The sequence below is a fragment of the Odocoileus virginianus genome, chromosome 9, assembly GCF_023699985.2.
Source record: "Odocoileus virginianus isolate 20LAN1187 ecotype Illinois chromosome 9, Ovbor_1.2, whole genome shotgun sequence".
NCBI lineage: Eukaryota > Metazoa > Chordata > Mammalia > Artiodactyla > Cervidae > Odocoileus > Odocoileus virginianus.
The window spans coordinates 24,293,295-24,307,260 of NC_069682.1; the positions used below are offsets into that span (position 1 = coordinate 24,293,295).

The window sequence follows — 13,966 nt, forward strand, 5'->3', positions numbered from 1 at the left end:
GTGTCTGCCGGCTTCCTTTTCCATCCATCCCCCTTCTTTCTCCCTTCCTTCCTTCCTACCTTGTTTGTTCCCTCCCTTCTTCTTTTCCTCCCTTCCTTCTCCCCACCACTATTACTTAAAACAAAAGAGAAAAATAAAAGCACTAACAAACTTGAATTGCTTGGTAACATGGGAGCATGTTTACAATACTCTGTTGGCTCCTCTTCCCTAATCAAAGTGCTCACCTTCGTAGGAAAGCCTGATTTTTCTGGACTCACCCTCGAGTGAAGGTGACTGGTAAGAATTCATGTGTTACCTCTTCCTGAGGCACTTTCATCATCATCGCTTTTAAAAGCCCAAAGACCTTGAGCATTTAACATGTAATAGTAGACAAGAGGTACAGGTGTTTGAGGCAGGAGGTCCTACCCAGGGCCTGAAGATGACTCTCAGTCATCCAGAGAGAGAAATAATGACAACAAATCTCTCTCTCTCTCTCTTTCATCTACCTTTATTGGAGACCAACAAATATCAAAATAAAGTTTGGTCAAAAATTTGTAACTCACAATGTTTTCAAAGACAAACACATGCTGGTTCCAAATCCAGAGGATGACCTGTCATCTGTGAGACATTTGGGGCAGTGCAGTCAGACTGTGCCTTGCAAGACGGTGACCCAGAGACAGGGCCGGTCAGCACACATCCTAGAACCAATCTGCTTCACACAGAGGGGCTTCCAGCGATGTCAAGAGAAACTTAAGGGCATAAGATTCTGTTTTCTCAGAGAAACAATGCAATCCATGGTGTCTCTGGGCAATTAAGCTTTGGACAAACTTTAGGAGCAAAAGTTGGGTCAAAATAGTGGATGCTGAATGTCCAATCCCAAGGAAAATTGAATCAGAAAGAGCTCAGAGTACAAGAAGCAACCTCTGGGGTGTGGTGACTGCCCCAGTCAATGAGCAAAAAGAAAGAACCACTCCAGCTCATTGACCATCAGGCCAAAAATGGGCCAGTCCTTTATGCAGAAAATAGGTGATTGAAGAGCAGAAGAGACCAGAAAAGGTGAAACTCAAGTTTCCATTATTGACTGTTTCCAGTGTCAGTTTACATGGATTAGCTCATTTAATTTGATCAATAACACGAGAGGTTGGTGTTATCATTATCCTTGTTTTTACACAGAGGAAATAAGACCCAGAGTCAGGGACAGGACTAAGACTCAAATCCACATCTTTTCTCATGTTCTCTCCTCTCCTGATTCTTAAGCAGGGCTGACTCCCCAGTCCAGAAGCACAGGGTAAAGGAAGATTGCTGGCCCATGAGCTGGCATCTGAGTGTGTCTGTGGGGCCAGGGTGGCAGTCAGGGAGCAGGTGGGGTGGCTGGGGAAACCAACACTGATTTGAGTCCAGGGTCCCAGCCACGACATGGACATGGCAGGCCACGTGAGTACTCATGAGGGCACCTTCGCCAACTTCGGCGAAGGAGAAGGAAGTCTCTGGAAACCAATCAGAGAGGGTAAGTCGCCCCAAATGGAAGCAGCAGCTGTACCAGGTTCAGGGGTTGCAGAGTCCTGGGAGCTGCCTGGGCGGTTCTTCTGGGGGTGGGATGTGAGTGCTGGGTAGGCCGCTTGGGCTTGGTGGGCCCTGCTAGACCTGGTCCCAGAGGTGATGGGCCACTGAAGAGTGTGAAGTGGATAAAAAGACAAAACGAAACCTTAAGTGTTTCAAGCAAGTTGAGCCCTGGGCTTTGGCTGGGGCATGGCAGATCTTGGTGTCACTCACCCAGAGAGAAAACCAGGGAAGATTTCAGGACGTGTAGGGAAATCCAAGGTTGGGAAGCAGGAGGAGTAGACCCTCAGATGCCCAAGTCACTACCATGTGCCATTCTTTATATTTTTAAACCATTTTCATGCCTATGATCTTACTTTTCATGTCATAGCCACTCTGTGTAGGTAAAAGGCATCATCTCACTGATGAGAAAAGTGAGGCAGGAAAAGCTCTAGTGATTGGCTCGAGGTCACAACATTCTGAGTCCCCATTCAGAACAGGCTTTTTAGACCCTGTAGCAAAATTCAGTCACCACTTTCCTGAGCAGTGACTTACGGGCGACTTGCAAGGGCCTTTTATTTTTTTAGTGTTTTTTTCATTTACCTTTATAAGTTAGAGGCTAATTACCTTACAGTACTGCAGTGGGTCATATGGAGGCTAAATAACATGCTTCTGAATAACCAACAAATCATAGAAGAAATCAAAAAAGAAATAAAAATATGCATAGAAATGAATGAAAATGAAAACACAACAACCCAAAACCTATGGGACACTGTAAAAGCAGTGCTAAGGGGATGGTTCATAGCATTACAGGCTTACCTCAAAAAGCAGGTGCCTTTTAAAACTCAGTCTTCGTTGTCCTGGTCTTTCCGCTTTTAAGTCAACATCCCATGTGGTCTCTTAGGGAGCAAATATATTTTCCTTGATTTTATTCTTGAACCCTTGAAATGACTATTTAAATACTTTAACTACAATTTCTCTCAATTTCATTGTCCATGTCAAAGCATTTGACTAAAATGTAGCACAACTATGGTTCCTTTCAAGGGGGTCAAAATGTTTTCTGTGGATGGAAACGTTCCCTATGAATGAAGATGAAAGAAGCTTTGTTGTACTCTTCCTTGGGGAATCTTTCTAGGGTTATTACCAAAGTCAAGAATAGATCAGAAATGGAGAAAAGGTAGGGAATATCAAGAAGAGCTTTCATGGAAAATTGAAATCATTCCTTTTAAAGTTCCTGAATCCCACCCTGATGATAGACCCCCCCCCCCAGCCTTGCAGGACAGCTCTTCCCAGATAGAAAAGTGGTGATCATGAGATGATGAGGCAACTGTGATTGATGTCAGCAGGTCCAGATAGCAATATTTTATGAAAAATTTAATGGACATTTGTTAAGCTGATTCAATAGCAGCAGCCCTGGGCTCAGTGGGGCTGGGGGATACAAGAAGAATGCGTCATCTATGAAGGTGTTTGGGGCCAGTTAGGGATGGAAATGCTACTGATTTGAATTTTGCACACAAGGGTTCCCAGCCTCTAGGCCACAGACGGGTACCTCCTGTCAGATCAGCAGGGGCATTAGATTAGAAATAAAGTGCACAGTAAATGTCATGCACTTCGATCATCTGGAAACCATCCCTCCACCAGTACCATGGAAAAATTGTCTTTCACAAAACTGGTCCCTGGTGCCAAAAAGGTTGGGGGCCACTGCTGTACATGCTCGGAGCTCATAACAAACACCACTTCCTGTCTGTCTCCCACAAGCCCTGCTGTAAATACAAGACTATTGGGAAGACGCAGTGATTCCCAGTGACCAGGTGGCTGCCCCAGTTTTGCATCCCGGTTCTTTGTCCCTGAATGAAGGGCTCTCATCACTAACCCAGATAAGAAATAGCTCCGCAATGACCTAGGCCCACAGCAGATTCCTGCTGTCATCCAAGATATAGGAATTTATGATGGGTTAGTGGTAAAGAATCCACCTGCCAATGATGGATGCTCAGTAGATGCTGGTTCGATCCCTGGGTCAGAAAGATCCCCCGGAGAAGGAAATGACAACCCACTCCAGTATTCTTACCTGGGAAATCCCATGGATAGAGGAGCCTGATGGAGTTGCATAGGGTTGCAAAGAGTCGGAGACGACTGAGCATGCAGGCACTGTTCAGTGCTTCATGGAAGAGATGAAATATAGACATTTTAGTGCTCCTTTAACCAGTGAAGATGTTGTAGAAATGCTTTCAAGGAGGAAACGCCTTTTTCATAGAGACTCGGCTGGTTGACTGAACTTTTCCTTCTTGGGTTAAACATAGCCACTTCTCTTACATCCTGAGGCGTCGGCTCTCCTGGTGGAGACACGTGAGCACGGCCAGGGGCCTGGAATGTCCCAAGAGGGTAAGAATAGCCAGATGGGCGACGGCTGCTGCCGGCCTCTGGTCACTGCAGTTGTCAGGAAAGCTTTGCCTCAAACAGCTCGGGGCCGCCTCCACTGGACACAGAAGAACAGCCTCGTGCTCCTGGGCTTGAATTGCCCCTTTAATACCTCCAGCTCTCACCTGGGAGTCTTTTGTAGTGAAGATACACATATTCTCGCAAAGATTTCCCACCTCCTTGGAGAACACAAGCTCCGGACGGCTTCTGTCACCTTGAGTCTGTGACCCCCTGGAGGCATGGACCAGTCGGACCTGCTGGGGTTCCTTGTTATCACCCTAAATTGCAACGTGACCCTGGTGGGTGAGTACTACAAATCCCCGCAGAACCCGGGTTCTGCCTTGGATCGCTTTTCCTAGTCCTTCTCCAGGAGAAAGGCTTGCCTATCCCTGGAGGACAGGGAGCCATGGCTCAAGTTTTCCTCTCATTCTCCATCATTTAATGAGGCTCCCCATCATTTAAGCATGTCTTGGGGGTGAGCAATATTGCTCTCAAGAGGCCTCTTCTTGCTAACATTTGGGGGCTCAGTAAGTGGGAGGGGTATTTTTATGTAACTCTTCTCTGGCTACTAGGAAAAGAAACAATACAAAGTTAAGAAATTCATGCCTTGAGTCAGCTTGCTTGTTTATCTTTTTAATGGATTATCCTTGAAGCTCCATTTGTAAAGATTAGTAAATTCTCTTGTGTACTTTAAACCAAATCCCAATTTTAGTTTTAGCCTTTTTCCCCCTAACAATGAAAGTAATACATTTTTGATTTATTTGAGTTTGAGTTAAATTTTTGGAGAGGTGTGGCTACCCTAATAAAGGGGATTGAGAAAAGGATTAAAATACATCCATGAAGTGGCTGATATTTTTCTTGTTCATTGCTTTTTAAACTAAGCCAACTTCATTTTAAAAGTTTGAGTTAATGATGTTATCACATAATTATCATGCAATTCTTGAGTTGAACTGACTTCATTGATAAAATAATTTAATTCTTCTGATGTCAGGTGATGATTTCTGCATCTCATCACAAAACAAAATATCTATAAATTATTTTGATTGGTCCTTCAACATATTCCAAGATTGTTGATTCATGACATGAAAATAGGACTTGGAAGTGATTTTGATTTCTAGGTTAGCCTCACACTTTCATGATAAATTGAAGAAAGATGAAACCTCAATTCATAATAGTTGGAATAGGGGGAAAGGAGTTCTGAATAATTGAAGAGTCTAAAAAACTGAATATTCTTCAAAAAATCTGATTTCAAGGGCCATAAGGCCACATTAAACACAAGTCCTGCAATTACATAAAGATCATGTGGACTATTACCATACAGAAAACTCACTGAAATTAGTAGCTTTTATTTGCTGTACACAGTTACAGGAAAGCACTAACATCTTTGAAAAAGTTCACTCTTTAAGAGGAAGACTTTATTTACATCAGCCCAACTTTCTTTCTAGAATTTTCAGCCCAAAGTCTGAACTAGCTGAGCCAGATTAAACATTTTAGTTATCTATGCTTCTTTCAATCTGTCAATTTCAAAGCATTTTACAAACAAGTATAGACATACCTCATTTTATTGTGCTTCCCAATATTACTTAAAAAAAAAAATTGAAGGTGGCAACCCTGCCTTAAGCAAGTCTTTGGTGCCATTTTTCTGATGGCATTTGCTCACTTCATGTCTCTGTGCCATGTTTTGGCAATTCTCGAAATATTTCCAAGTTGTTAATTGTTACTAAATTTATTCTGATGAACTGTATGCTCAGTGATCTTCAGTGTTACTACCATGACTGGCTGAAGGCTCAAAGGATGGTCAGCAATTTTTAACAATGAAGCATTTTTTAGTTAAGATGTGTACATTGTCCTTGATAAAGCTACTGTACACTTAATAGACCAAGGTAGAATGAAAACATAGCTTTTATATGCACTGGGAAATCAAAAAATCCTTAGGACTCGCTTTACTGGGGTGGTCTGGATGGAAGGCGGCAGGTTCTTCAGGGTAGGCTTAGTTGAGCACAGGGTCCACACGTTGTGAGTGCTGGTTAGATGTTCACCCAACAAGCCAACTGGCTGATAGTCTTGCTGTGACTACAACACACGGCTTATCCACTTAGCTCTCCAGTCCCGGTTCTCCACTCCCCTCAGTAAGGACTTAGAACTACTAGGAGGAGATGTATTTGTATGGTTGTCATGGCGCCCTTCCTGTGCTTCTTCCCAGGGAAGATCTGGCTTATCTTCATGGTGCTGCTGAGGATGGTGGTTCTCATCCTAGCCGGGTCACCCGTCTACCAGGACGAACAGGAGAGGTTCGTGTGCAATACCCTGCAGCCGGGATGCGTCAACGTCTGCTACGACATCTTCGCCCCGGTGTCCCACCTGCGGTTCTGGCTGATCCAGAGCGTGTCTGTTCTCCTTCCGTCCGCGGTCTTTGGCGTCTACGTGCTGCACAAAGGAGCTGAGTTGGCTGCACGCAGATCCCGCGGGCCAGAGGATGCCTCGGAGGACCACGACGCCCCGGAGCTGACCCCCGGGGCCAGGCGCTGCCTGACGGTGCCGGACTTCTCCTCGGGCTACGTGGTCCACCTCTGCCTCCGGACCTTGACCGAGGCAGCTTTCGGTGGCCTGCACTACCTCCTCTTCGGATTCTTGGTCCCCAAGAGGTTCTCTTGCACGCACCCTCCTTGCACCAGCGTGGTGGACTGTTACGTCTCCCGACCCACGGAGAAGTCCATCCTGATGCTTTTCGTCTGGGCGATGTGCGCGCTGTCCTTCCTGCTCACTGTCGCCGACCTGGTCTGCAGCGTGTGCTGGAAGACGAGAGGGCGACCCAGTGGGGTCCGGAGGAGACCGTGTCCAGGGGCAAGGGATGCGGCGCCTGAGGGACGCGGGGCGCGGGAGGGGCTTGGGGTGCACGAGGGACGCGGGGAGCGCGCTCGCACGGGACTGGGGACCCGAGGGCCGGGCGCGCACAGCCCCGCTGCGGAGCCCGCCGCGCCCGGGAGCCTGGAGCTGCGCGGGGAGGACGAGAGCGACGCGTTGTCCTCAGCCAGTGACCAGCCGCGCTTGGCCCGGCCCGGAGCGGCGGCCCCGGGGTGGGAAGAGCGCCCCTGCGCGCCGCGTGCCCCGCTCTCCGGCCCTGGCAAGTCCGAGTGGGTGTGAGTCCCAGCATCCCACCCCAGGAACGCGAACACGGTGACCATCCGCACCGCAGAAAGGCAAGCGGGCGGGACAGACGGACTTCGCAGGAGGCTCTGATGCAGCTCACCAAAGACTTAATTTAGATAAAGCCTTTCGGAGGAGGGGTGGGGGAAGGGGGGGCGCGGAGACTGTTCTGGGTGTTCAAATGCGGACGGGTTAACCCAAGAGCATCAGGTCCCTGAATTTGCTGCTCTCTAATTCTGTTGTCTTATCTTATCCCGTAGGTGCTTCGTGAGAAGCACATCCTCTTGCATTTACAGAGCTTTGATTAATATGTTAATGTTTTCGAAGGAGTTATTTTGCTTTGGGTTTTTTGATTTTTGGTTTTTTGGTTTCAGTTTGTTTTTCTGCTTAGTTAAAAGCAGCATCTGTTAGGAACTTCATGTCTAGAGGGATATTCGTTTAACTTCTCCAAACTCCCTTAATAAAATTAATGCTGATTGCATTGAGATCTCGACTTCTTACTTCACTGTGTCATAGGAGAAGCCACAAATGCAGTAGATCTAGCTAAAAAACATTGGGGTCTTTTGTGGGGGCATCTTGAGTGGTCATTGCACGTGGGGGAGGTGCACAAGCTGAGGAGTGGCCACGGGCTTGCTTAGTGTTGCTGGGCATGTTGGCTGGGTGCCTGTCCTAGCTGAGCAGAGGGGAGCACTTTGGCTGCTGATGGCAAACCTAGAGTTGTCACAGGGCTTCCAGTCCTGGCTCTGACTCTCCCCTGGCGCTGGGGAAAGTCCTACCTGTTAGGGCTGCCCTAAGGGTCTATGAGAAAGGCTGCGGGTGTTCCAGCTTTGCACTGTGTGCTGATGAACTGGGGAGGGGGTACCCCACAGACACAGCACTGTCATCTTCCAGGGGAGCTCCCTGCCATCAACTCTGCTCTCCTCCGTTTTCCCTGATTTTGGTCCAGGTGCTGCCAAGTTGGAGTGGAGTCTATTAGAGCCTCCGTGCTCCCTTCAACTGCCATGTGGAGGACACAGTGCAGCAGAAAGTTGGGGTAAGGCTGTTCCTCTTCACCAGGAGGCAAGGAAGAGCCACTCGGTTGTCCTCCCAGAACGGATGAAGTGCCTCAGGTCCACAAACACCCAACACTGAAGAAGCCAGCAGATAGTGAAACAAGTGAACCAAGGCACCCAGGGAAACAGTGGGCACTTTTTAAAACTGTTCTAAAGATAACCTTGACAGTGAAATATCTGTCGGAATGGGGAGTGACTTCCTTGATCTAGCTACAGAGTATCAAAGCCATTGATTAAAACTTAAAAAAAAATCATCCAAAATTGGTCTTGGCATAAAGCTTGTTGAATGAATGAAACTGTTTTAACTTTGCAGTAAATCTCTCTCCTAATCTCTGACTCTCTCTCTCTCTCTCTCTCTATTGCTCATCAACCTATTCAAAACCATGAACCATGACTCAGACCCCTTTTTTTCAAAACTTAGATCAATGTCATACATAGCAAGTGCTCAATAAATGTGATTTTTGAGCCTGATATCCCTGAAGTATTCAGGGAAAGATCTGTTTCTTGTCCCTTGAAGTATGCATTTCTGGTGTACTTTTGAGTTTGAGCAGTCTTACAGACATAAGAATTCTCTAGGGGCTTCATTGCTATTTTAAAAATAAGTTCCTCAGGACCCCTCAAAGACCCAAGGTGAGCCTTGATAATGTTAAGTGAAGAAAGGAAATCAAATTAACAGATATTGGTGAGGTGCCCGGCTGAGTGACTGATAGCCGCTCAGTTGCATCCGACTCTTTGCGACTCCATGGACTGTAGCCTGCCAAGCTCCTTTGTCCATGGGCTTCTCCAGGCAAGAATGCTGGAGTGGGTTTCTGTCCAGGTAACTCCTGGGAATGGAAACTAGTGAGGGTGAGCAGGGACTCCCTCTTGGCCGTGGCCCCAGAGAGAACTGGGCCCTGTTCTTCTATGAGTTCTGTAAGTCCATGCTCAGGTTTGGCTTTATAAATGGCACTGGTATTTGGGTATATTAGGAAGGGCTGCTTGGGCCTCTCAGTTGATGTCCCAAATCCCACTATCAGAGGAAGAACCTGGAGATTTGTTCTATGGAAAACTGTAAATGGCATTCAGAGTAATGGAGACCAAGAGAGGGGGAGAGATGTCGTGTTGATGGTGGGACCCAGTGTCCATCATTTCTTGGCCAGGTCACTCCCTTCCTCTGGGCCTTGGTTTCTTTCTCTGAGGAAAGAGGGCCTGCAATGATGGGTGCAGCTGTCAGCCCTTTTAACATCAATAGGGGCTGGGTTACCAGGCCTAAAGTTTATCAGACCTGGTCTACCAGCCTGAGCACAGGTTTCCATAATTGAAAATGGTCAGAACAGGAGAGACTTGCCTGTCCCAGGGAGAGCTGCCATGGAAGAGCGGGGACTTCATGAATGTGGGGAGGGGGCTCTGAGGATGACTCACCAACTCCCCACTCGGCTGAGTGATGGCAGAGGCTGCATGGACAGACGTGGGGTCATCTGCTGTGACCCACACTGTGAGAGCAAGATTGCAGAAGAGGCTTGGTGTGTTCTGAAGCGTGGTTGGCTGTGTCAGCTTCACGGTGACTGCCTCGCCAGAACAACACAGAGGGCGGTGAGCCCCTTCTTTTCTTTTAGACAGGCCGCTGTACATTACCTCTGGTTTGTGACAAGTTCTGAAGCCTTCGAAGATATTTTCTAGTTATTCCTTAGATTGGGGGGGGGGAGCGGAAGAATCTCAGGTTCATCCAAAAAAAGGTAAAAAAAAAAAAAAAGTAGAAAATTGTGTGGCTATCATTCTCCTTGCCAAGATTTCAGTTCACCTTTCTGTATCTTGGGGCTTCTTTGGTGTCTCAGTGGTAGAGAAACTGCCTGCCAATGCAGAAGATATGGTTTCGATCCCTGAGTCAGGAAGATCCCCTGGAGGAGGAAATGGCAACTCCAGTACTCCTGCCTGGGAAATCCCATGGACAGAGGAGTCTGGTGGGATACAGTTCATGGGGTTGCAGAGAACTGGACACAACTTGGCGACTAAACAGCAACAACAAACCTGCATCTTGGGCACCCTGGGTGAATGCAAGATGGCTCAGGGGCCTGGGTCCTCCCACGGAGCATTACAGAGTCACCCGCTGCCCAAGGCAGAGGCAGCAGGAATTAAGGTAATTGTACCTGCTCTAACAGGTCAGCCCAATTTGAGATTCTTAGCACAGCAGTTTCTGCATTTTCTGACAGATGGACAGCTTTCCTCTGGGTGGTGACTTGGGGTTCCTCCCATCCTAAGCTCTACTATCTTCTGCCCGTGATGCCAAGATTGCTGTGGCAGGAACCAGAACTGTTTTGAGGCCAGGTCAGGAAGGGCCCTAGCAGAGCCAGCTAGAGCTCAGTCCTGAGGGCTCAGAAGGCTGCAAGTGGTGGTTGAGTCATACAGCTGATTCTCTGCATCTGTGGGTGAATTGGATTTAGCCAACCATGGGTCTGAAATTTTAAAAAAGATTCTGGAAAGTTCCAAAATGCCAAATTGGATCTGGTTTCCAGCAGGAGGTGAGGAAGAGGCTGGGGCTTTGCAGTGAAGACTTGCCCAGCGTCCCCTCCTGCAGCAGATCTTTCTCCACCCCTAGTGCAGCATCCGAACTGCAGGATGCTCACAGCCGAGCCTGTGAGTCCTGTCAGCTCTGCTATGGTTGTTCTGTGGGAGAAATATTTCCTAGAAAGGGAACATCTGTCTCCCCACCTTCCCCATTGGAAACAGAAGAATGTACACTTTTCCTCCCTCCTGTCCATCATAGAAGGAATCTCTCTCTTGAGCATCTCTCCTCCATGCTGTGACCCAAGAGAGAGATGTGAGTGGCAGAAAAGAGAGCTGAAAGAAGTGACTGATTTTTCTCAGAAGCTCCACTCCATGAAAGGAGTTTAACGAATTCAGGAAATTAAAAATCAAATGTGAAAACTAGATTTATTTTTTATTTTATTATTATTTTCACAATTGACATTTATTTATTTAGCTGTGGCAGGTCTCCATGTCGGCACATGGGATCTTTCACTGAGGATCACAGACTCTCTAGCTGTGGCATGAGGGCTTAGTTTCTCTGAGGCATGTGGGATCTTTGTTCCCCAAACAGATCAAACCAGAGTCCCCTGCATTGCAAGGTTAATTCTTAACCACTGGACCACATGGAAGGTCCCAAAGCTGGATTTCAGTAATAACTTTGCTCCATTCCCCAGACAGGCAGAGCACAAAAGTACATGACCCATTTAAAGGATGGAGTGATTGTGTAGCGTGTGCCTCTGGCCAGTGGGAATCCACATTCTAGTTGGTCAGTTGCTCAGTTGTGTCCAACTGTCTGTGACCCCATGGACTGCAACATGCTAGGCTTCCCGGTCCTTCATCATCTCCCAGAGTTTGCTCAAACTCATGTCCATCAAGTCGGTGATGTCATCCAACCATCTCATCCTCTATCATCCCCTTCTCTTCCTGCCTTCAATCTTTCCCAGCATCAGGGCCTTTTCTAATGAATTGGCTTTTTGCATCAGGTGGCCAAAGTATTGGAGTTTCAGCTTCAACATCAGTCCTTCCAATGAATATTCAGGGTTGATTTCCTTTAGGATTGACTGGTTTCATCTCCTTGATGTCCAAGCGACTCTCAAGAGTCTTCTCCAACACCACAGTTCAGAAGCATCAATTCTTTGGGGCTCAGCCTTCTTTATGGTCCAACTCTCACATTCACATGTGACCACTGGAAAACCATGTAGACGGTTTGACTAGATGGATTTTGTTGGCAAAATAATGTCTCTGCTTTTTAATATGCTGTCTAGGTTGGTCATAGCTTTTCTGCCAAGGAGAAAGTGTCTTTTAATTTCATGGCTGCAGTCACCCTCCACAGTGATTTGGAGCCCAGTCTGTCACTATTTCCATTGTTTCCCCATCTATTTGCCATGAAGTGATGGGACCAGATGCCATGATCTTAATTATTTGAATGTTGAGTTTTAAGCCAGGTTTATCACTCTCCTCTTTCACTTTCATCAAAAGGCTCTTTAGTTCTTCTTCACTTTCTGCCATAAGGGTGGTGTCATCTGCATATCTGAGGTTATTGATATTTCTCCTGGCAATCTTGATTCCAGCTTGTTCTTCATCCAGCCCAGCATTTCGTATGATGTGCCCTGCTTGTAAGTTAAATAAGTAGGGTGACAGTATATGGCCTTGACATACTACTTTCCCAATTTGGAACCAGTCCACTGTTCCATGTTCAGTTCTAACTTTTGGTTCTTGACCTGTATACAGGTTTCACAGGAGGCAGGTAAGGTGGTCTGGCATTCCCATCTCTTGAAGAATTTTCCACAGTTCATTGTGATCTACACAGTCAAAGGCTTTATTGTAGTCAATGAAGCAGAAGTTTTTTTTTCTGTTTTCTCTTGCTTTTTTCTATGATTCAGCAGATATTGGCAATTTGATCTCTGGTTCCTCTGCCTTTTCTAAATCCTAGGTTCCCAGTCAGTTGCCCTCCTGGGTTAACTGGATGGGTTTCTCTCCCCACAATCTTCTTTCCTTCTGCTGGTGGGTACTTCTTGCTCTCCACACAGCCCCTGTCTGCATTTTATCAATAGGCTGAGAAATGAGATTTCAAATTAACAGAGCTACATTGACTAACCAGTATTTATTCAGCTCCAGCTTTGTACCTAGCATGTAATCTCTTGCTTTTGTCTCTTTCCGTGAGTCTAAAAGAAAAGAAAACAAAACAAAACACCAGCTGACTGAGAGGCCAGCAAACCAGTAGAGAGTCTAGCCAAAGGCCTTTGTTCCAGTTTAAACAACTCCTCCAGTTTCTGTGATCTTTGATTTTCTCTGCTCTGAAAGGTGCATTTAAGGACTGCCTTATTGCGTGAACTTGTTTGGAAGGTGAGAGGAGATCGTGGAGGTGGATGCCCCCCTAAGAGGACAAAGCTGTGTGCAGAGTGTGTCCTGGGCTGTGTCTTTGACAGATCATTCCTAACAGGTGTCTCCAGGAATTTGTGATGACACGATATTTGCACGAGGAGGAAGATGTCCACAGACTCAGGGATGCTCTCAACCTCCTTCCTACCTCCTTTCTGACCAGCAGAGGCCTCTCCTGGACCATATTTAGGATGCAGTGCTTCTAAGCACCAAAATGTTAATTTATTCCTGAGGGTGCCCCTGGAGCATTTTCACTCTGCCCCATTCCTACTTATTTCCACCCAGAAAGAGAGAATTAAAGAAATCCCAGCAGGAGATCTGGGAATTGTTTGAGGTTAACTTTGGAAAACAGAAGGGGTGACAAATTCAGGCTGAAGGAGTAACTGTGGGCACTCAGGTCTCCTGGGAAGGAGTTCATTTAACAAGTCAATGGTTTATCCTCTTGGGGTTGAGATGCGGCCCCTTATATCAATTTTACTTGATTTTTGCCTATAGTGTCTGATTGTCCATTTCTCTGGCTTTTGCATGTGTTCAGGCTGCAAACCGCAAGTGTTTGGCCTGAGAGGCAGGTTTGCAACATAAGAGGGACAATGATGGCTGAGACTGGCAGAGGTGGCGTTCAGGGAGGATTGTGCGCCACCCTCTGGTGTGAGTACCCAGGAAACTCTGGTGGCCGTGCCAGCAAATGCGAAGGACAGGGGCTGCGTGGACAGCATGTGCGATTCATGTATGAGTCCTCCTTCCAAGCTGTTTCCTAAACAGCCACAACAATTCTCTACGGCTGTTACTTGACACAGAAGGTATCTGCAAAGGTGCGTGAGATTATTCCCCCCTGGGTGCATGAAACGATGTGTTACTTTATCTTTGATAGTTCTCCTTTTCTTATGCTTTAAAAGGTTAAAGTGCTTTTGATCTCAGAAAGAGTATTTGAGAGGCAATTAAAT

The 13,966-nt window shown here is 46.7% G+C and overlaps 1 protein-coding gene across 1 annotated transcript; it reads left to right on the forward strand.

Annotated features, from left to right (window-relative positions):
• The first annotated feature begins 4,175 nt into the window (after positions 1–4,175).
• GJD4 (gap junction protein delta 4) lies at positions 4,176–7,080 on the forward strand. The gene is made up of 2 exons (XM_020911655.2): positions 4,176–4,239; positions 6,140–7,080. The coding sequence occupies exons 1-2, from the start codon at positions 4,176–4,178 to the stop codon at positions 7,078–7,080; spliced, it is 1,005 nt and encodes a 334-aa protein (XP_020767314.2).
• The last annotated feature ends 6,886 nt before the right edge of the window (positions 7,081–13,966 follow it).